Here is a 24,617-nt window from a genome sequence, read left to right as displayed (position 1 = left end):
CAAAATGCTGCTCATAGTTTATTCATTCACTGATGGAAGAGCTCTCTCTAATTGCTTAATGAGAATTAACTAGAAGTTATATGGAGAAGGTTCAGTGGACACCATTAGCTCCATATGAAACACTGTTCTAATTCTCAGATGGCAAGTTAATGGTGTGCTTTATTTTTGATCAAATGATTTTTCTCTTGATCTCACTATATTATTAGGTGGTTGTACCTCAGTTATGTAAAACATCATGTTGAAAACATTAGTGTGGTTTAGCCTAGCTCAGTGGTTCTCAAAGTGTCATTCCCCAACCAGCATCTCCCGGGGACTTGTAAGAAATGCATATTCTTGGGCCCTTTCCTGGGTCTACTGATCTGAAACTCTGGGGTTGTGGCTCAGCAGTCTGGGTTTTCACAAGCCCTTCAGGTGATTCTGATTCACACTGACGGTTGAGAACCACTGGGCTAGCTTCTGTCTGAATTAATTCAGACAATCATATTTGAATTTCAAAACTCTGCAGTTCAGAGAAGTTAAATGACTTGACTCATAGGCACATCTTTGATTGACAGCAGGGTTGGGTCAAGAACCTGGATTTATTTACAGTTTTAAATGAATTTAAATTATAGACCAGTATCTCTCATAAATACAGGTGTAAAAATCCTTAAAAAGATAGGAACAAACCAAATCCACTCATATCTAAGAAGTATAATATGTCATGATGAAGTAGAGTTTACTTTAAGAATGTTTTTTTAATGAGTTTTTACTATTTGAAAATCAATCAGTGTGAGTCCGGAGAAGGCAATGGTACCCCACTCCAGTACTCTTGCCTGGTAAGTCCCATGGACGGAGGAGCCTGATAGGCTACAGTTCATGGGGTCACGAAGAGTTGGACACGGGCTGAGCAACTTCACTTTCACTTTTCACTGTCATGCACTGGAGAAAGAAGTGGCAACCCATTCCAGTGTTCTTGTCTGGAGACTCCAGGGATAGAGGAGCCTGGTGGGCTGCCGTCTATGGGGTCACACAGACTCGGACATGACTAATGCGACTTAGCAGCAGTGTGAGTCATATTAACAGAACAAATAAGAAAAATCGTAGGATCATTTTAGATACAGAAAATGCTTCTGATAAAAGTTGATACCCGTTTATGATAAAAACTTGTAACAAGTTAGTAACAGAAGCAGAGTTCCTTAGGGCAATAGAATGGCCTTTCTCAATCTTGTTCAATTGCTGAGTCATGTCTGACTCTTGGCGACCCCAAGGACTGCATCACGCCAGGCTTCCTTGTCCTTCACTATCTCCCAGAGTTTGCTCAAACTCATAGGCTGCCGTCTGTGGGGTCGCACAGAGTCGGACACGACTGAAGTGTCTTAGCAGCAGCAGCAACAATCTTGTTACTCTGAAGGAAGCCTTGAAATAAGTTGTAGGTCTCAGGGATCTCTTATTTTAAAAAATTGTTATACCTACAGCTCATGTACGTTACTTAATCTGTAAGTTGTGACTGTCATAGCCAATAATAATTGTTCATTTAAGTAGAGAATATGATTTTCTTTGTTTATATTTTGCCCTATTTATTAGCCTCCTCTTTTTATGTGTGTGAGGTTCCGCCTCTCCAGAAAGGATATCAGCTCTAATGCAAGTTGGTAGTATAGGTAAACTTCAGTTTTTTCTTTAATTTTTAAAAATTAGTTTTTGGCTGTGCTGGATCTTCGTTGCTGCATGGGCTTTTCTCTAGTTGCGGCGAGGTGGGGCTGCTCTCTAGTGGTGATATACAGGCTTCTCGCTGCCGTGATTCTCTTGTGGAGTGTGGGTTCTCGGATGCGAGGGCTTCAGTAGTTGGGGCACACGGGCTTAGCTGCTCCTCAGCATGTGGGATCTCCTCATATCAGGGATCCAATCCACTGAGCCACCAGGGAAGCTCCTTTAATTTTTTTTTTTAACCTTATTCAGGTAGGCAGTTTACTTGTTCACAAATGAGCAGATGAGCCAGAGAAAGAAAGAGTCCTTCAGCCGGGCATACTTTTTCATTGAAAAGGAGAGAAAATATTTGATTTTTGTCATGTCGTCCTTCTACATCTACATTTCAGTAACGCTTGAGACTTACTGACATCCTTCCTCGCTCTCAAGCCCAAATAGCAGGATTTCCTTTTGCTACATGATTTTTCCAAAGATTCTGTTTTCTTTTGAAAATCAGAAGTCACTGTAAGTCAGAACATTTTTTTCTAGAGCCTTGCAGAAACTTGTTCAACTGGTTCATATAATTAAAAAAAAAAAAGTCTGCAAAGAAAGCTGGTTCCTGCAGTCCTTCTTCATCTTCAGAGCACTCAGTGAAGTATGGTTTCCTATCTTCTGAAAGCACTTCTGTAAATCACCTGTCAGCTTAAATGTTCTTTGAGAGAAATCTGCTAAGCCACTGGATTTCTGTATGCAGCCGATTTCTGTGCCCAAGTATACTGGTCTTTGTGTAATAAAGCAGACCATTTTTTTTTTTTTTTTTTTTTTTTTTTTTTTTTTTTTTTTTTTTTTTTTTTTTTTTTTTTCTGGGGTAAAGAAAAAATAAAAGCACTATTAGAAGAATGATTCCAGGAGAAACACACATCTTAAAGAGGAAGTTGTATCTCAATGAAGGTAATCGGAAATTTCATCATAAAGGGAATGAGTCTTTTGGCACAGAGAAGTGGCATGGAGAGAAAGGCAGCCAGGAAGAAATTAGAGCATTAAGAAGAGAATGAAGACTACAGGCTGGCAGCCCAGCTGGAAAGAACCAAGTGGCAAAAAAGGATGGAGGATAATATGAGAAAATCAACAGAAGACAGATTCATTAGGATTTGAGTCATCCCCAGGCTCCAGGCTAAAGAACTAAATATAATCATTTATATTTCTTGGAGATAGGGGCTGCAGGGAGGGGGTGCCCTGTTCCAGATAAATTACATCTGAAGTGGTCATGGCCATCTAGGTGTGGACATCAGCATATAATCACACAGTTTTAACACACTGAACAATGCGAAATTCCCACTTGCTGTTAAGAAACTAATGAGGATAAGAAAGCTGTGGTACATATACACAATGGAATATTACTCAGCTATTATATTCGAGACAGCAAAAGAGCCACAGATGTAAATAACAGATAAAGCAGACCATTTTTATACCATTATTTAAGACATTTTTCATTTCCAAAGGTTTTTGATACTGGTACCTCTCTGAAGAAATCAGTGTGTTGTGGTAACATCATTATTTATATATATGTGTGTGTGTGTGTGTGTGTGTGTGTGTGTGTGTGTGTGTGTTTTAAATGAGAGGTAAAACCTTGTACTGAGCCAGCCATTGATTGGACACATCAATAAGAATACCAGCTCGGTTCCTCCAAGACAGACGTTTGTTTCCAGATATAAAGACACCGCCTTAAATGTCTTTCTCTTTGCTTCCTCATGGTGGTTCTTTGCAGTAGCAAAGTTTTTCTTGAAATTCACCATCATTTAAAAACTTGACAGAGGTTACTGCAAGACATGTATTGGTGAAATCTGTTGGTTTGTCAGCCTAGATAGACAAGCTGTTGTTTCTCAGTTTATTAAATATGCCTCATCAGCATCATGTGATACGTCATCCGTTCGTTGACTTAAACTGTTTGATACTTTTCAGTTTCTCATAATGAGCATTTTACTCACTGTCCTTTGATGTGATGGCGTTATTAGGGTTCCTGCTAGCAGTGGGATATCCCCCAACCCCCCTTTTCTGAGTAATAAGTTTTACTATAACTTGCTTCCTGAGCCTTTTCACTGAATGTAACTTTTTTTAAATGAAACTTTTACTCTGTTTGGTTTGAGATTTCCAACAGCTATTTAAAATGGTAAGTACCTTGACTTTTCCAGTGCCTGTTATTTCTACTTAAGTGTCTTTTCAGTTTTGCTTGAACCGTTATAAGTTGTTTGCCATGTTGGTGAATAATGGAATAGGACCCCGTGGATTATCAGGCCTTGGTAAAATGCATTGATTACTAACTCTCATTGTAATGGTAGGCTCTTTTGGTATCTCTTGTTACACTGGTGCAGTGAGATGGCTTAGAAGATTATAGTTCTACCAACCTAATGATTAGAGTGGCCTCCCCGGTAGCGCAGTAGCATAGAATCCATCTGCCAATGCAGAAGACACAGGTGCAATCCCTGAGTTGGGAAGAGCCCCTGGAGAAGGAAATGGCAACCCACTCCAGTATTCTTGCCTGGGAAATCCCATGGACAGAGGAGCCTGGTGGGCTACGGTCCATGGGGTCGCAAAGGGTCGAACACTACGGAGTGACTAAAGAACAACAACCTGATAAGGATTGTTCATGGGCTTAGGCTTGAATCTTCTTCTATCACGGAGCTCACCTTCAGAAATCTTCAGTTCAGTACAGCCGCTCAGTCGGTCCGACTCTTTGCGACCCCATGAATTGCAGCACGCCAGGCCTCCTTGTCCATCACCAACTCCCGGAGTCCAGTCAAACCCATGTCCATCGAGTCGGTGATGCCATCCAGCCATCTCATCCTCTGTCGTCCCCTTCTCCTCCTGCCCCCAATCCTTCCCAGCATCAGGGTCTTTTCCAATGAGTCAGCTCTTCGCATGAGGTGGACAAAGTATTGGGGTTTCAGCTTTAACATCAGTCCTTCCAATGAACACCCAGGACTAATCTCCTTTATGATGGACTAGTTGGATCTTCTTGCAGTCCAAGGGACTCTCAAGAGTCTTCTCCAACACCACAGTTCAAAAACATTAATTCTTTGGCACTTAGCTTTCCTCACCATCCAACTCTCACATCCATACATGACCACTGGAAAAACCATAGCCTTGACTAGACAGACCTTTGTTGCAAAGTAATGTCTCTGCTTTTAAATATGCTATCCAGGTTGGTCATAACTTTCCTTCCAAGGAGTAAACATCTTTTAATTTTATGGCTGCAATCACCATCTGCAGTGTGATTTTGGAGCCCAAAAAAATAAAGTCTGACACTGTTTCCACTGTTTTCTCCCATCTATTTCCCATGAAGTGATGGGACCGGATGCCATGATCTTAGTTTTCTGAATGTTGAGCTTTAAAGCCAACTTTTTCACTGTCCTCTTTCAATTTCATCAAGAGGCTTTTTAGTTCCTCTTCACTTTCTGCCATTAGGGTAGTGTCATCTGCATATCTGAGGTTATTGATATTTCTCCTGGCAATCTTGATTCCAGCTTGTGCTTCTTCCAGCCCAGCGCTTCTCATGATGTACTCTGCATATAAGTTAAATAAGCAGGGTGACAGTATACAGCCTTGACATACTCCTTTTCCTATTTGGAACCAGTCTGTTGTTCCATGTCCAGTTCTAACTGTTGCTTCCTGACCTGCATATAGGTTTCTCAAGAGACAGGTCAGATGGTCTGGTATTCCCATCTCTTTTAAGAATTTTCCACAGTTTATCGTGATCCACACAGTCAAAGGCTTTGGCATAGTCAGTAAAGCAGAAATAGATGTTTTTCTGGAACTCTCTTGCTTTTTCCACCATCCAGTGAATGTTGGCAATTTGATCTCTGGTTCCTCTGCATTTTCTTTCTTTATTTTTTCCCCCCAATTATTTTTATTTGTTGGAGGCTAATTATTTTACAATATTGTAGTGATTTTTGCCATACATTGACATGAATCAGCCATGGATTTACATGTGTTCCCCATTCTGAACCCTCCTCCCACCTCCCTCCCCATCCCATCCCTCCGGGTCATCCCAGTGCACCAGCCCTGAGCACTAGTCTCATGTATCCAACCTGGACTGGCGATCTGTTTCACACTTGATAATATACAAGTTTCGATGCTGTTCTCTCAGATCATCCCACCCTCACCTTCTCCCACAGAGTCCAAAAGTCTGTTCTATACATCTGTGTCTCTTTTTCTGTCTTGCATATAGGGTTATCATTACCATCTTTCTAAATTCCATATATATGCGTTAGTATACTGTATTGGTGTTTATCTTTCTGGCTTACTTCACTCTGTATAATGGACTCCAGTTATCCATCTCATTAGAACTGATTCAAATGCATTCTTTTTAATGGCTGAGTAATATTCCATGGTGTATATGTACCACAGCTTCCTTATCCATTCATCTGCTGATGGGCATCTAGGTTGCTTCCATGTCCTGGCTATTATAAACAGTGCTGCGATGAACATTGGGGTGCACGTGTCTCTTTCAGATCTGGTTTCCTCAGTGTGTTTGCCCAGGAGTGGTATTGCTGGGTCATATGGCAGTTCTAATTCCAGTTTTTTAAGGAATCTCCACACTGTTCTCCATAGTGGGTGGACTAGTTTGCATTTCCACCAATAGTGTAAGAGGGTTCCCTTTTCTCCACACCCTCTCCAGCATTTATTGCTTGTAGACTTTTGAGTAGCAGCCATCCTGACTGGCGTGTAATGGTACCTCATTGTGGTTTTGATTTGCATTTCTCTGATAATGAGTTATGTTGAGCATCTTTTCATGTGTTTGTTAGCCATCTGTATGTCTTCTTTGGAGCTCTGCCTTTTCTAAAACCAGCTTGTACATCTGGAAGTTCACAGTTCACATATTTGCTGAAGCCTGGCTTGGAGAATTTTGAACATTACTTTACTAGCGTGTGAGATGAGTGCAATTGTGCAGTAGTTTGAGCATTCTTTGGCATTGCCTTTCTTTGGGGTTGGAATGAAAACTGACCTTTTCCAAAAAGTCCTGTGGCCACTGCTGAGTTTTCCAAATTTGCTGGCATATTGAGTGAAGCACTTTCACAGCATCATCATTCAGGATTTGAAATAGCTCAACTGGAATTTCATCACCTCCCCTAGCTTTGTTCGTAGTGATGCTTTCTAAGGCCCACTTGACTTCACATTCCAGGATGTCTGGCTCTAGGTGAGTGATCACCCCATCATGATTATCTGGGTTGTGAAGATCTTTTTTTGTACAGTTCTTCTGTGTATTCTTGCCACCTCTTCTTAGTATCTTCTGCTTCTGTTAGGTCCGTACCATTTCTGTCCTTTATCGAACCCATCTTTGCATGACGTGTTCCCTTGGTATCTCTAATTTTCAAATAGAGATCTCTCTTCTTTCCCATTCTGTTGTTTTCCTCTATTTTTTTGCATTGATCGTTGAGGAAGGCTTATCTCTCCTTGCTATTCTTTGGAATTCTGCATTCAAATGGGTATATCTTTCCTTTTCTCCTTTGCTTTTCGCTTCTCTTCTTTTCACAGCTATTTGTAAGGCCTCCTCAGACAGCCATTTTGCATTTTTGCATTTCTTTTCCATGGGGATGGTCTTGATCCCTGTTTCCTGTACAATGTCATGAACCTTCGTCCATAGTTCATCAGGCACTCTATCAGATCTGGTCCGTTAAATCTGTCTCTCACTTCCACTGTATAGTCATAAGGGATTTGATTTAGGTCATACCTGAATGGTCTAGGGATTTTTCCCTACTTTCTTCAATTTAAGTCTGAATTTGGCAATAAAGAGTTCATGATCTGAACTACAGTCAGCTCCCGGTCTTGTTTTTGCTGCCTGTATAGAGCTTCTCCATCTTTGGCTGCAACGAATATAATCAATCTGATTTTGGTGTTGACCACCTGGTGATGTCCATGTGTAGAGTCTTCTCTTGTGTAGAAATCGTCACAGTGAACTTTTGGACATGTTTATAAAACAGTTGCTAATAAAGAATAAAACAACAAGTAATACTAACTTTGCAAAAAATGTCTCAAAAAATATGAACAACTCACAGAGCTTTACTTTTATTACTATGTGGTCATGTTGTGCAGAATTTACAACCGCAGATCAGAATGGGGCAGTTGAGTCCCAGTATGGAAAATTCCTTGTTTTGGAATTTTCCCCAAATTTCCTGTTATATGAACAGAGCTGCTTTTTTGCTCCTGTAAATCATTTTTTAAATCGTAATTTCTTATGGTACACCTAGTGACATCTTATGGATCCCTAGATTTCTGTGGAACAATGGTGGGGAAACCCTGTAATGGGAGCGTGTCTATGAAAACCTCCATGCTATGGTGAAATAGTGCTTTTCCTCAGAAGTCGTAAAAAGATACAGCTGGAAGTTCTACCCAATGCAATAAAGCAAGAAAAAAGAAATGACAAATGTAACAGTTGTAAAGGAAGAAGTAAATCTGTGGTCATGATTAAGTAAGTAGAAAAGCCAAGACAATTTGCCCACTGTTAGAATTAAGTATGTTTAATAGGGTTGCTGCATACAGTCAGTATTGCAAAAATCAGTCTCTACAAAGTAACAAGAAAATTAGACAGTAAAATTTCAAAGTGCAGTACACCAAGTCATCTTAATAACCAGGAAGAAATTGAACAAAGATGTGTAGTACTCTTCACTGAAAACTGAAGTCTTTAGCTTTATGGTATTGAGTATTCTCTATAGGTGCTCCCCCATTTTTCTTAGTTCTTGATCTAAGAGCAAGAAATAAAAGTAATTTTAAGTTTCTCAGGTTTATATCTCTTGTTCTTTTTTTTTTCTTTGCTGGTCACTCATATTTTCTTATATCTTTTCCCTTGACAGTTTGATAGCCGTGTTTTTGGGCTTCTCTGTTTATATAGTTTGAAAATGGTTAGGCTTTCATATACTGGGTATTCCATCTTTGTACTTTTCTAATTTTAAAAGTCCCACTTATTTTAAATATTAAAACAAGTTATAACAGACATGGCTAGTGCTTTCTCAATTTTTTCTTGAACTGTCTTCATTCTTACTTGCTTCTGTTTCCAGTTTAACTTAGCTTTTTGATAATTTTACAAATTATTATAGTGGGAGAGAGGTTTTTAATGTGAAGAAAATTAAGGAAAATATATGAAATTTGATTACTTAGTGGCAATGAAGAATATGGAATAATTACTTTGAAGAACTTGTTTTGGCTGTCCTTAGACAAGTAAAATTACCCTAAACTCCCTTATTCCTTCTCCTTTAGGCTAGACTTTTCCAGGTCCATATATCCAAAATATGTACAAATACATTACATATATCCAAAGTAAGCAAAGTACTAGTGCAAAGTGCAGCACTGATCTCCACCTGTTTTATTTATTTATGGCTGTGCTGGGTCTTCATTGCTGTGCATGGACTTCCTCTAGTTGCAATGAGTGGAGGCTACTCTCTAGCTGAGGTGCGAGCGTTTCTTGTTGAGGTGACTTCTCTTGTTGCAGAGTACAGACTGTAGGTGCATGGGCTCAGTAGTTGTGGCACACGGGCCTAGTTATTCTACAGTGTGTGGGGTCTTAGTTCCCTGACCGGGGATCGACCCTGTCCCCCCAGCGTTGGCCGGCAGACTTTAACCAGTGGACCACCAGGGAAGTCCCAGTCTCCACCTGTTTTTGATTAGTCACCCCAAAATTAAATTTTTTCTGGCCTACTCTTTTTATAAGTGCTAATGTACTACTGCACAGATAAAATGTGTATGTTTTAAACTTGCACAGAATTAGGGATTTTTTTAAAGTCGAAATTAAATGTTTTCTTAATAGCTCTTTTGCTCAGTGAAAGCAATATATCATTCATCATGTCTGAAAATCTTCATTTAGCTTTTTCTGTAAAGTGACTTGTGTCTTAAAAATTCAGTTTAGTGTATTTGGATCCTGGGTTTTAATTTGCTTTCATAGCTATAAATACATAGATTTTTAGATCTGCAGGGAGGAAAATACTTATCTTGGTTTCTTATTGCTGCTCTAACGAAATTACCACCAACTTGGTGGCTTAAAATAAACAAAATTCCTTACCTTCCAGTTATGTAGGTCCGAAGTCCACAGTCAGTCTCACTGGGCTGGAGCCAGGGTGGTTCCTCTGGAGACTCTGAGGGGACCTTCTGTTCTCTTTCCTTTTTCAGCTTCTGGAAACCAGCTGTGTTTCCTGACACGTGGCCCCTTCCTTCCAGCTCTCCAGCCTCTTATTTCCGTTGTCACATCTGCTACTGTTCACATGCACTGTGACTTTCCCCAGGACACTTGTGATCACTGCCCATGCAGTAAGCCGCAGTAATATATCTCAAGATCTTTAGTCAAATCAGTGAAGTCCCTTTTGCCGTATATGGTAACACTTCAGGCTGCAGGGGTTTGGACATGGATATCCTTGGGGGAGAGAATGCAGTATTTGTGGGAGGGGATTTTCTAGTGACACAGTCACAGTATTACATTACAAAAATTTTTGTAGTTTTTTTTAAGTATTCTTGTCAACTCATTAGGCAATTTGGTTAGTACATTTCCATCTTTGCTTATGTCATTCAGTTCATGCAAATATGTCAGAAGGATTTATAATTTTTTATATTTTTGATGTATTGATTTGAAACTCACTGAAGGGCTTTGTTTGGAAGCGTTTTTAAAAATAAAGATTAAAAATAAAAAATTTCTAAAATTTTGAAAATAGGCAGGTGTGAGTTTTTATTCCTAAATATTTTAAACTCTGAAGTCACAAAGTGATGGAAATATTCCTTAAAGGTTCTTTTTCAAAGTGCTCTTTGTTCATAAACTGCTTTCCAAAATAGTTGCTTTGTTACTTTCACACTTTGTTAAAATGCTAGTTTTACTTTGAAGGAATTGTTAGCAAACTATGAATAACCTCTGTAATCTTAGAAATAGCTAACAAATTTGAAACACTTGCCTTTTTGTAAAACAAATTTGTGACTCAGTTTTAAGTGGATGTTCCTTAACAGGTTAATAAAATCATTCTACAGTCTATTTTAAAGGTCTTAAAAAAAAATTCACCACAGTGCTGGAATCTTACAGCAGATAAAATATAGTGTGCTGCAGAAGGCTAGGAGTGAATGAGTGAGGTCATGTCAATCAACCCCCTTGTCACGTGGGATTCCCACTCTTTTCTCAGGATTCCTCCACACACGTCACCATCTGAAATGTGGGTCATCTGACATGAAGCCAGGGGAGTCTTCTGGTGTCAGTTCACATTCAGTGTTGGTAAAGCATAATTTTTAAGTGGAAATATTAAATTAGACGATTTAATAAAGCTTTCGGGCGGGTCGACCCTCGTAGCGCTGGATTGTGGGCACTTGTACCACTGCTGCTGCTCTCTCCTGTTTCTCTAGTCACCATTCAGAGGTTTGTCCCCATTCAGCTTTCTCTTTCATTTCCTCTGAGTGTCCCTGTTTTTTGGGCAGATAATTATATACCTAACTTTCATATATGTACGTTTAGCTCTGACCCTATTTTGGGAGCTCTTGAAAGGCAGAAGTGGTTCGCATTTCATTGCGTGTCTCACTGCAGTACTTTTGGCATATGGGAGTTATCAAGTAAGTGAATGAATTAACAGCAAATGCTCAATAAATGGTTCTTCATGGTATGTGTTCAGTTTTAGGTATTTTTGTTTTTTGGCCACGCTATGCAGCATGTGGTATCTTAGTTTCCTGATGAGGGATTGAACTCGTGTCGTGCCTCTTGCAAGCACAGAGTCTTACCCACTGGACCACCAGGGAAGTTGCAGGCTTTATATCTTTATATACTTTCTAAACATACCTTTGAAATATTTTTGTTCTGGTTGTATAGTGGCCTGACTGAAGCCCAGAGAGGCTCAAAAACGTGCCCAACAGTTATGAAGCTTAGGGCCTGGAATATTTCTTTCTAATTTAGCTCTTTTTTTGTTTAGAGTAAGTAATATGTTGCTGAATGTGAAAAACAATATGAGAAGGTATAAATGAAGAAGTCTTGTTCTTGGCTCTAATTCTACTTATTTTCTCTCCTGCTTTATTTCCTATAGGTAGTCTCATTTATTGCTTTTTTGTGACTTTTTCGTGGTTCTTTATGTGGAAACAAAGTAGGAATATGTATTTTTGTTTTTCTCCCTTCCTATATAGAAGATTTCATACTACGTGTTTTTTAACATAAGCTTTTTTAAAACATTTTAATTTTTTAAAATTGAAATATAATTGACTTTGTATTGTGTTAGTCTTAGGTGTACAACGTAATGATCTGTTATATGTATATGTCATGCAGTGAAGTATAGTTACCTGTAGTTACTGTGTTGTACATTATGTCCTTGGGACTTACTTGCCTGGAAGTTTGTGCCTTTTGACCACCTTCACCCATTTTGCTTTCCTCTTATCCCCTCTTATCCCCCATGCCACCTCTGGCAACCACTAATTTGTTCTCTGTAAGTTTATCTGATTTCATATATAAGTGATATCATTTAGTATTTGTCTTTCTCTGTGTGACTTAATTCCCTTAGCATAATGCCCTCAAGGTCCAACCATGTTGTTGCAAATGGCAGGATTTCCTTCTTTTACTAAATAACATACCATTCTGTGTGTGTTTGTGTATGTATGTAAGTAAAAGTTTTTAGCCTGATTTTACTTTTTTAGGTTTACAACGTAACTGGACAGAAAGTATATGTGTGTGTGTATGTCCTCTCCCATCCCCCCAACATCCAACACTGTGGGTATCTTGCACAATAGTGGTACATTTGTTACATACAGTCTTTGAACCTACACATTGTTATCACCTGAAGTTTATAGTTTACTTTAGGATTCACTCTTGGTGGTACACCCGGATTGTAGGTTTTGACAAATGTATAGTGAATGTATCCATCACTTACAATGTCGTGCAGCATAGTTTCAGTGCCCTAAAAATCCTCTTATCCTTTGCCTGTTTATGTCTCCGTTCCTCTTCACCCTTGAAGTGAAACTGTTAGTCGTTCAGTCATGTCAGCTCTTTGCTATCCCATGAACTGTAGCTCGCCAGGATCCTCTATCCATGGAATTCTCCAGGCAAGAATACTGGAGTGGGTTGCCATTCCCTTCTCCAGGGGATCTTTCTGACCCGGGGATTGAACCTGGGTTTCCTGCATATGCCAACAGATTCTTTACGATTTGAGCCACCAGAGAACCCTTACCAGCAACTAAATTGTTTATAGTCTCCATAGTTTTGCTTTTTCAGAATGCCATATAATTAATATGTTGTTTTTCAGTCACTAAGTCATGTCTGACTCTTTGTGACCCCATGAACTGCACCACGTCAGGCTTCCCTGTTCTTCACTATCTCCCTGAGTTTGCTCAAACTCATGTCTGTTGAGTCAGTGATGCCATTCAACCATCTCATCCTCTTATCGCCCCCATCTCTTACCCTCAATCTTTCCCAGTATCAGAGTCTCTTCCAGTGAGTTGGCTGTTTGCATCAGGTGGACAAAGTATTGGAGCTTCAACTTCAGCATCAATCTTTCCAGTGAATATTCAGGGTTGGCTTACTTTAGGGTTGATTGATTTGATCTCCTTGCTGTCCAAGGGACTCTCGAGTCTTCTCCAGCACCACAGTTTGAAAGCATCAATTCTTGAACACTCAGCCTTCTTTATAGTCTTTTACATCTGTACATGACTACTGGAAAAGCCATAGCTTTGACTCTATGCACTTTTGTGGGCAGAGTGATGTCTCTGCTTTTTAATACACTATCTAGGTTTGTCATAGCTTTTCTTCCAAGGAGCAAGTGTCTTTTAATTTCATGGCTGCAGTCACTGTCCACAGTGATTTTGGAGCCCAAGAAATGAAGTCTGTCACTATTTCCACTTTTTCCTCACCTATTTGCCACGAAGTGATGGGATGCCGTGAAGTAATGGGACCAGATGGCATGATTGTAGTTTTTTCAGTGTTGCGTTTTAAGCTAGCCTTTTCACTCTCCTTTTTCACCTTCATCAAGAGGCTCTTTAATTCCTCTTTGGTTTCTGCCTTTAGCGTGGTATCATCTGCATATCTGAGGTTATTGATACTTCTCCTGGCAGTCTTGATTCCAGCTTGTGCTTCATCCTGCCTGGCATTTCCCATGATGTACTCTACATATAAGTTAAATAAACATGATGACAATATACAGCCTTGAGATACACCTTTCCCAATTTTTAAAAATTTTATTTTAAATGAAACATAGAAGAATATTTTTAATGATAAAAGTACAGAGAATATAGACATCTTAAACCATTAGACACCTTAACAACAAAGAACAGATACATAAAGCAAAAATCAGATGAAATGTAAGGGAAAATAAAAAATATGTAATTGTCATGAGACATTAACATTTCTCTGAGAGTATTTTATCAAGTGCATAAAAAATAAGAATAGGACCATCTTGAATGATGGCATTAATGATTTAAATACAATAGATATTAATTTATATTAATCTATCCTACACAAATATATTTAAAATTTTGAATGTCATACGTTTTTATTAGGTCTCCCTCCATAGGGCATTTTAGAAAAACTGGCAAAAAGATAAACATCACTAAATTTCAGAAAGTAGAATTCTTTTGTGTGTGTGTGATTCAGCTATACACATGTTATTTTTGAAATTATCTTCCATTATAAATTATTACAAGATATTGACTACAGTTCCCTGTGTTATACAGTAAAAACCTTTGTTGCATATCTATTTTTTTCAATTAGAAATTGAGCTTTCTGTTTATACTAAGTCAAGCAAGTGGGATCAAAATGTCATAAATTTTTTAGGCAAAAATTCATGTTTTCTAAATACATGTATTATACATATTATGTATATATATGTATGCAAAAGCTTTTCTACTGTGCCTGATAAAGAACATCAAAAGAAAAAAAAGAAGCGTTGAAGAAATTGGAAAACATAAACTAAATTAAATGTGAGCACTGAATATGTGATAGAAAAAGTAAAACAACCTAGATAAAAGTAAAAGATCCTCATATAGATCAATTGTTTTTAAACATGGCTGCTCCTTAGAAACATATCTGGAGTTCTGGCAAAAAAAAGCAATCCCTGGGCATTTGTATTGTTTCAGAAAATCAATAGCCAGACAAAAAATAAAGATAATTACAATTGCAAGCCATACTGGGAACATGATTAATCTAACAGTATGAAATAATTACATACAGTTTGGGGGATCAAGCAGAGTGATGTGGTAAGTGGAAGTGCATACACGCACGTGTTTTCATCTGCTTAGCCGGTCTTTGTCTTTCGGTTGGTGCATTTAATGCATTTACATTTAAAACAATTATTGATATGTATGATCCGATTACCGTTTTCTTAACTGTTTGGGGTTTATTTTCTTTATGTAAAATTTCTCCTTCTCTTGTTTTCTGTCTAGAGAAGTCCTTTTAGCATTTGTTGTAAAGCTGGTTTGGTGGTGCTGAATTCTCTTAACTTTTGCTTGTCTGAAAAGCTTTTGATTTCTCCATCAAATCTGAAAGAGAACCTTGCTGGGTAGAGTATTCTTGGTTGTAGGTTCTTTCCTTTCATCACTTCAAATATATCTTGCCATTCCCTTCTCACTTGTAGAGTTTCTGTTGAGAAATCAGCTGATAGCATGATGGGAGTTCCCTTGTATGTTATTTGTCATTTTTCCCTTGTTGCTTTTAATATTTTATCTCTATCTTTAATTTTTGTCAGCTTGGTCATTATATGTCTCTGTGTGTTCCTCCTTGAGTTTATTCTTCCTGCGACTCTCTGTGCTTCCTGGACTTGTTGATTATTTCCTTTTCCATGTTAGGGAAGTTTTCCGCTATTATTTCTTCATATATTTTCTCAGGTCCTTTCTGTCTCTCTTCTCCTGCTGGGAACCCTGTAATGTGAATGTTCGTTTGTTTAATGTTGTCCCAAAGATGTCTTAGGCTGTCTTCATTTCTTTTCATTCTTTTTTTCTATATTCTGTGGCAGTGATTTCCACCATTCTGTCCTCCAGGTCATTTATCCGTGCTTCTGCCTCAGTTGTTCTGCTGTGGATTCCGTCTAGTGTATTATTCACCTCTGTTCTTTAGTTCTTGCAGGTCTTTGGAAAATGTTTCTTCCTTCTTCTCAATCTTTGTCTCCATTCTTTTTCAGAGATCCTGAGTCATCTTCACTATGATTATTCTGAATTCTTTTTCTGGAAGATTGCCTATCTCGACTTCATTTAGTAATTTTTCTGGAGTTTTTTCTTGTCCCTTCATCTAGGAGTTACCTTTGCTTTTTCATGATGGTTAACTTTCTGTAATGTGGTTTTGTTTTACTTGCAGTGGGATTGTGATTCTACTTGCTTCTTTTGTCTGGCCTCTGATGAAGGAGGCTAAGAGGCTTGTGTAAGCTTCCTGATGGGAGGGACTGGTGGTGGGGAAAAAATGGGTCTTGCTGTCGTGGGCAGGGCCTTGCTGACTAAAGTCAGTCAGTCAATTCAGTCACTCAGTTGTGTCCGACTGTTTGCGACCCCATGGACTGCAGCATGCCAGGCCTCCCTGTCCATCACCAGCTCCCGGATCCTCCTCAAACTCTTGCCCATCGAGTTGGTGATGCCATCCAACCATCTCATCCTCTGTCATCCCGATCTTCTCCTCCTGCCTTCAATCTTTCCCAGCATCAGGGTCTTTCCCAGTGAGTCAGCTCTTTGCATCAAGTGGCCAAAGTATTGGAGTTTCAGCTTCAGCATCAGTCCTTCTAATGAATATTCAGGACTGATTTCCTTCAGGATTGACTGGTTTGATCTCATTGCAGTCCATGGGGCTCTCAAGAGTCTTTTCCAACACCACAGTTCAAAAGCATCAATTCTTTGGTGCTCAGCTTTCTTTATAGTCCAACTCTCACATCTATACATGACTACTGGAAAAACCATAGCCTTGACTAGATGGACCTTTGTTGGCAAAGTAATGTCTCCGCTTTTTAATATGCTAAGTTGGTCATAACTTTTCTTCAAAGAAGTGTCTTTTTATTTCATGGCTGCAGTCACCATCTGCAGTGCTGAGTAAAACTTGACCCCAGTTATCTGCTGATGGGTTGGGCTGTGCTCCCTCCCTGGTAGTTGTTTGGCCTGAGGTGACCCAGCCTGGGGTCTGTGAGCTCTGTGGTCCAGTTAAGGGCGACCTCCGAGAGTTTACACCAAAGGGGACCTTCCCACACAGCTGCCGCCAGTTCCCCTGTCCCTGCGGTGAGCTGCTGCTGACTCAGGCCTCCACAGGAGGCTCTCTGACACTAGCAGGTAGGTTTGGTTCAGCTTCTTGTGGAGTCACTGTTCCTTTCCTCTGAGTCTTGGTGTGTGCAAAGTTTTGTTTGTGTCCTTCAAGGCTGGAGTCTCTGTTTCCCCTAGTCCTGTGGAAGAATTAGAATCAAATCCTGCTGACTTCGGAGGTCAGATTCCCTGGGGATTCCCAGTTGCTTTGTCGGGTCCCCAGGCTGGGAATCCTGGTGTGGAGTTTCAGACCTTCACAACAGTGGGAGAACTGCTTTTCAATTATTGTTCTCCAGTTTGTGGGTCACCCACCTGGTGGGTGTGGGATTTGATTTTATCCTGATTGTGCCCCTCCTACCGTCTCACTGTGGCTTCTTTGTCTTTGGACATGGACTGTCTTTCTTTGGTAGTTTCCAGAATCCTGTTGATGGCTGTTCAACAGCTAGTTTTGATTTTGGTGTTCTCGCAGCAGATGAGCGCACGTCCTTCTGCTCTGCCATCTTGAACCGGAAGTCCTCCTTTCCCAATTTTGAACCAGTTTGTTGTCCCATATCCGGTTCTGACTGTTGCTTCTTGACCTGCCTACAGATTTTTCAGGTAAGGTGGTCTGGTATCCCATCTCTCTTAGAAATTTCCACAGTTTGTTGTGATTCACACAGTCAAAGGCTTTAGCGTAGTTGATGAAGCAGATGTTTTTTGGAATTCCCTTGCTTTTTCTGTAATCCAACAGATGTTGGCAGTTTGATCTCTGGCTTCTCTGTGTTTTCTAAATCCAGCTTGTACATCTGGGAGTTCTTGGTACATGTACTGTTGAAGCCTAGCATGAAAGATTTTGAGCATTACCTTGCTAGCATGTGAAATGAGCACAATTGTGCTGCAGTTTGAGCATTCTTTGGCATTGCCATTCTTTGGGATTAGAATGAAAACTGACCTTTTCCAGTCCTGTGGCCACTACTGAGTTTTCCAAACTTGCTGGCATATTGAGTGCGGCGCTTTCATAGCATCATCTTTTAGGATTTGAAATAGCTCAGCTGAAATTCCATCACCTCCACTAGCTTTGTCGAAATACTTCCTAAGGCCCACTTGACTTCGCATTCCAGGATGTCTGGCTCTAGGTGAGTGACCACACCATTGTGGTTTTCTGTGTCATTAAGAGCTTCTTTATACAGTTCATGATGTACTCTGCACATACCATCTGCATTTCCATCAGCAAAGAATGAGAGTCCTGTTCCTCCACATCCTCACCAGTATTTGATGTCAACACATTTTTCATAATAGTTTGTATTGGACATGTTTGCAAATTACATTGCGAACATCTGCATTTTCTCTTTTTAACATCTGTATAGTAGCATCGATATGCTGTAATTGAATCAGTCCTCTTTTGATAGGCCCTTGTTGTTCAGTCACTCAGTCATGTCCAACTCTTTGCGACCCCATGGAGTGCAGCAGGCCAGGCTTCCCTCTCCTTCACTGTCTCTTGAGGTTTGCTCAAACTCAGGTCAATTGATGGTCACTTGAGCTGTTTCTAATATTTTCCTTTTATAGAGGATGCTGCAGGTAACCTTGTTGCTTTTCTATGTTGTAGTTCTTCTAGGGTAAATAAGTGGATTTGCTGGATCAAGGGTTTCAGTGCATTTCTGTTGCCAAATTCCCTTCCAAGGAATCGTATCAATTTGCACTGTTTGCCAGTGGTGTGTTAGAGGGCCTGTTTCCTTATAGCCTTACCAATTGACTTGTCAAATAAGGATTTTTGCCAGAGTAATAGATGAGCAGTATCTTAGTGGAAGTTGAGTATCTTTTCCTCTGTCGATGGTCATTAGCATTTCTTTTTTTTGTGATTTGTATGTTCCTATTTTGGAGTCCTTTTCTTGTTTGCTTTTTGGAACTGTTGAAGTATTAGGAAGATTAACTTTTTGTAATAAGAATTGTAAATATTTTTTCTCATTTTATTGTTTGATTTTGTGTAGCTTCAAGTTTGAACTCAGTTCTGATTTCATAGTCCGTTCTCTTCATCATTATAACTGTACCAGTCTACATTCTACATTCCTGAAAAGATTAATTTACCCTATTATTTATAATGCATTTGCCATTTTAAAACTGTCTTCAAATAGCAATTTCTTTCTTCAATAGACACGGCATCAGCGAGGAGATACACATCCCCTTACTTTAGAAGAAATTTTGGATGAAACGCAACATTTAGATATTGGACTCAAGCAGAAGCAATGGCTAATGAGTGAGGTAAGAATAGTCTTAAATTATTGTAAAAAAATTTTTTACTGTAAGTAGGGTTTTCATATACTGAAATCTGATAAGTTTATTCTTAGAAGAATTGGTATAGGGTTTTTTTTTTAACATACACATTTTGGGATTGATTTGTTTTCATATATTCTGTGTATCTATTTTAAAATGTCAGAGACAGTAGCATTAAAGTTGTAAAGAAGTCAGTCACTACTAATTTTTACGTTTTTACAGAATAATTGATGCTTATTTTGAATTGCTAAATTTGTAATGTATGTATTGACAGATTGTATTGTTTCTATGTTTTGGGGCATTTAAAACATGAAGTAGTACAGGGAAAGCGAGATATTTTGTTAAGAAATGTATTCGTTGTATTGCTACTGCTATTATGAGTTGATAGTGATGTTACTGCCTCTGGCAAGTCACTTGGAAAAATAACCACGAATATTTTGTATATATACACACAACATTGGAAGAAAACGAATCTCAAAACAATCAGTGACTGTGTTAATTTGGAAATGAGTAGCACTTTAAAATAAAAATTGAGATGTTTGTCTCTTTTCTGGCTAAGTATGAAATGACAATTCAGTAAAGCAACTTTCTAAGACCAGTGCTAATTTTAAAGGTGAAATGTAAAGTTCCTAAAATAGAATTCAGTTTATTTTACCAAGCAAGATAGTCTTGATTTTCATAATGTAAAATGAACTAGTTAGGCAATATCATTGTAGCTCATTATGTTAGTGATATACAAATGGTGGTGATCCACATTTTTGATGCTTTTCCTAATTTTGAAGTTTCATGGACTACTGACGTTAGGTGGTAAAGGTTATTTTAATTACTGTTCTGTCCTCATTTCTTCTTTCTGTTTTTTTTTATCTTTTCACGGTCAGGCTGGCAGCTGTAGAAGAAAATAAAATGGTTGCTCTTTCTTGAAAAGCTTTCCTTCTGGTATTAGCAATACAACAGGACTGACTGGGGACATAATTATATTCAGAAATTTCTGTATTCCTTCTCAGTTTCAGTCTCAACTGACATATAGGTAATTTCGTATTTGTACCGCTCTGGTCCTCTTCAAGTCCTTCCACAGCTGCTGGTACCCTCTGACACCATGTGGGCAGGCTGATTTTTGATACGTTCATCCCAGGGGAATGTTTCTCACATTATAATCCCGATATGTGATACTTTGAGGGTGGCTATTGATGTTAATAGGTGTGTTTTTGATTCTCACCTCTTTTGACTTCTGAAAGAATATGGGTACATTTTCTTCAAAGCAGTTCTAGTAAACTGGTTTCTTTCTTATCCAGAGATTCTATGTAAATAATAAACAGTTCTTTTTTTTTTTTTTTTTTTAAATAAAAAGTGAGCACCATGCTGATCTCTGCATGTTGTTTTGTATCCTGTTGATAGCCTGTTGTTTCGATCTGTTGATATCCACAAGATACTTTTAATTTGCCTCTGTATTAGGTATTGTTTTTTTTAATATTAATAGAATTAAATGTATATATGATATTTCCTTTTGTTAATATATTGAAATTGTGTCACTGTTACAGGCACTAGTCAATAATCCCAAAATTGAAGTAATAGATGGAAAGTATGCCTTTAAGCCCAAGTACAACTTGAAAGATAAGAAGGCTCTACTTAGGCTCTTAGATCAACATGACCAGCGCGGCTTAGGAGGAATTCTTTTAGAAGACATCGAGGAAGGACTGCCCAATTCCCAGAAAGCTGTCAAGGTAACCTCTCTTTTGTTTCTATACCTTAATATAACTTTATAATGTCTTTTGGCTTAAAAAAAATCAAGATTTAAAAAAAGTTATTTTAAAATCTTCTCCATCAGTTGAAGATTTGAAATTTGTGTTTTGTGCTACAGAACAGGATAGGGCATAGTCATTTTTGTGTAGCTTTGACATCTTTCTCGTGTTGTTGTGTATAATTGATTTTTCATAATGTGTCTGGAAAGATTTCCTCAATGGCATAAGTGTTTTTGTTTTTCTGATGATTAGTAATGTTAAGCATCTTTTGCATGCACCTCTTGACCACCTGTGTGTCTTCTTTGGAAAAATGTCTGTTCAAATCCTCTGCCCATTTTTTAATTGAGTAGGTATTTTTTTCTTTTTTTTTTTTGCTGTTGAGTTCCATGAGTTTATGTATTTTGGGTATTAACACCTTATCAGATGTATGATCTGCAAATATTTTCTCCCATTGATTAGGTTGCCTTTTCATTTTGTTGATGTTTCTTTTGCTGTGCAGAAACTTTTGAGTATGATGTCTCAGTTGTTTATTTTTGCTTTTGTTGCCTTTGCTTTTAATGTTGAATCTGAAAAATTGCCAAAATGAATGTCACAGAGCTTACTGCCTGTGTTTTCTTGCATGATTCTTATGGTTTCAAGTCTTAGGTTCAGGTCTTTAATCCATTTTAAGATAATTTTTGCTTATGGCATAAAATAGTGGTCCAGTTTCTCTCTTTTGAATGTGGCTGTCCCGTTTTCACAGAACCGTTTATTGAAGAGACTGTCCTTTCCTTGTTGTATAGTCTTAGCACTTTGGTCATGAACTAATTCACCAGAGAGGCACAGGTTTATTTCTGGATTCTCTGTTCTGTCCCATTGATCTGCATGTTTCTTTTTATGTCGGTGCCATACTGTGTCAGTAATTTTCCTTTGTGATATTGGGAGTGTGATGCCTCCAGATCTGTTGTTCTTTCTCAAGATTGTTTTGGCTTGATAGGATCTTTTGTGATTCCAAATAAATTTTAGCACTGTTCTAGTTCTGTGAAAAATCCCATTGAAATTTTGAAAAGGACTGCATTGACTCTTTATATTCCTTTGGGTGGTAATAGATATTTTACCAGTATTAGCTCTTCCAGTTCATGAGCACAGAATATCTCCATTTTTTGAGTCTTCTTCAGTTTCTTTCATCATTGTCTTATAATTTTCAGTGTAGAGATTATTCATCTTGGTGAAATTTATTTCTAAGTACCTTATTCTTTTTGATGTAGTTGTAAGTGGGATTGTTAATTTCTTTCTGATAGTTGTTAATTTATAGAAACTCAAATTTTTTGTATATTGGTTTTGTATTGTGCAGCTTTACTGATTTCATTATTCTGATAGCTTTTAGGTGAAGTCTTTAGGGAGATATATAAAATATAGTCTGTAAAAAGTGATATTTTACTTCTTTCCAATTTGTATGCCTTTTATTTCTTTTCCTTGTCTGACTGTTCTGGTTAGGACTTCACAGTACTCTGAATAAAAGTGGCAAGAGTAGGTATCCTTGTCGAGCTCCTGATTTAGAGGCAGTGCCTTCAGCTTTCAGCTGTTGATTTTGGTGTAAACTGTGGGCTTGTCATATATGGCCTTCATTATGCTGAAATATGTTACCTTGGTATCCATCTAGTGGAGCATTATGATCAGTGTGTTTTGAATTTTGCCAGATGCTTTTTCTGCATCTACTGAGATGAGCACGCAACTTTAATCTTTCATTTTGTTAATATGCTGTATCATGATTGGTTTGCAGATACTGAGCCATCCCTGAATACCTGGAGTAAATCCACTTGATTGTGGTGTGTGATTATTCTAATGTATTGTTGAGTCTGGTGTGTTAGTATTTGTTGATTTTTGCATCTGTGTTCATCAGGGATGTTGGCCTGCAGTTTTCTTTTCTTGTTGCATATTTGTCTCATTTTGGTATCAGGGTAGTGCTGGCCTCACAGAATGAATTTGATGCATCGCTTCAGGTTTTGGGGAGAGTTTGAGAAGGATTGATACTCTTCTTTAAATGTTTGGTAGAATTCACTAGTGCAGTTGTTCTGGACTTTTGATGGGAGATTTTTGGTTACTTATTCTATTAATTATTGGTCTGTTCAGAATTCCTGTTTCTTTATGGTTCAGTCTTGATAGTTTATACGTTTGTAGAAATTTATTCATTTCCTCTAGGTTTTCCAATCTTGGCATATGTATCATACTAGTCTCTTATGATTTTTTCTATTCTGTAATATTAGTTGTGACACCTATTTCATTTCCAATTTTAAAGAATCTATTTTTAATTGGAGGATAATTGCTTTATAATATTGTGATGGTTTCTGCCATATGTCAACATGAATCTCATATCTGATTTAATATATTTGAGTCTTCTAGCTTTTTTTTCTTGGTTAGTTAAGCTAAAGTTTTGTCAGTTTCGTTTATTTTTTCAAAGAATCAGCTTACAGTTTCATTAACCTTTTCTATTGTCTTTTTCAGTCTCTCAAATTTATTTCCACTCTAATCTTTGTTAGTTTCTCCTTTCTACTAACTTTGGGCTTCATTTGTTCTTTTTCTAGTTTCTTGAGGTATAAGTTTAGGTTTTTTTTAGATTTTTCTGGCTTTTTCATGTAGGCATTTATAACTGAATTTCCTCTTAGAATTGCTATTTTTTTTAACCTCTCATAAGTTTTGGCACATTGTATTTCCATTTTCATTTTTTCAAGGTGTTTTAAAATTTCTTCTTTGACCCAGCAATTAGCAGCATACAGTAAGTCCCCTACATACCAACTTTCAAGTAGTAAACGTTCAAAAAGGCAAATGTGTGTTTCTGTGTTCAATCACATAAGACATGGGTGAAATTGTAGCTTTTCCTCCATCTCCTGTTGCTGACGATCCTTCAGCTCTGCTATCTCCTACCTCCTCTCCCTCGTCCAGCCAGTAGCTCTTCTTGCCTGTTCACTTGATGCCAGCCCTGGCATGCCAGCTTTTGTACGCTACTACTGTACTTTTCATGAAACTGTACTGTAAAGTTAAAATGTTTTGTTTTTTATTTTCTATGTAGTATTTGTATGAAAGGTATTATAAATCTATTACAGTACAATATTGTATAACCTGCTGTGTTAGTTGGGTATCTAGGCTAGCTATCTTTGTTGGACTTAACAAATTGGACTTAGGAATGTGCTCTCAGAACAGAATTTGTTCATATGTAGTGGACTTATTCTGTTGTTATTTGTGAATCCTCCAGCTTTCTTCTTGTAATTGAGGTTTAGTTTTATATACCATTGTGGTCAGAAAAGGTGCTTGATGTGATTTGTTAAGGCTTGTTTTGTGCCTTATCATATTAATTATTCTGGAGAATGTCGAGTGGTTACTTGAGAATAGTATAGATTCTGTTGCCTTTGGATGAAATGTTCTTTACATATCTGTTAAGTGTGTGGTTCACACGTTGATGCCTAAAGTGTTATGCGCTCAGTCATGTCTGACTGTTTGCAACCCCATGGACTGTAGCCCGCCAGGCTCCTCTGTCCATGGAATTCTCCAGGCAAGAATACTGGAGTGGGTAGCCATTCCCTTCTCCAGGGGATCTTCCCGACCCGGGGATCAGACCCGGGGAATCTTCCTGACCTAGGGATCAGACCCGGGGATCAGACCTGGGTCTCCCACATTGCAGGCAGGTTTTTTTACTGTCAGCGCCACCAGGGAAGCCCTTGTTGATGCCTAAGGTTGAGATTATTCATCTGTGATGTCATCTAAAGGCTCAGAGTTTGAGACTTT

General features: G+C 38.3%; 1 protein-coding gene across 2 annotated transcripts in view; it reads left to right on the top strand.

Annotated features, from left to right (window-relative positions):
• GTF2E2 (general transcription factor IIE subunit 2) overlaps window positions 1–24,617 on the top strand; it is a 79,732-nt gene that overhangs the window by 31,618 nt on the left and 23,497 nt on the right. For both annotated transcript variants that reach the window (XM_065947308.1, XM_065947309.1), the window contains exons 4-5: window positions 18,997–19,104; window positions 20,655–20,837. In XM_065947308.1, the coding sequence (XP_065803380.1) occupies window positions 18,997–19,104; window positions 20,655–20,837 (291 nt within the window). The remainder of the gene's footprint in view (window positions 1–18,996; window positions 19,105–20,654; window positions 20,838–24,617) is intronic.

Source organism: Muntiacus reevesi, chromosome 10 (assembly GCF_963930625.1).
Source record: "Muntiacus reevesi chromosome 10, mMunRee1.1, whole genome shotgun sequence".
Taxonomy (NCBI): Eukaryota; Metazoa; Chordata; class Mammalia; order Artiodactyla; family Cervidae; genus Muntiacus; species Muntiacus reevesi.
This window is presented reverse-complemented; position numbering and strand designations above follow the sequence as displayed.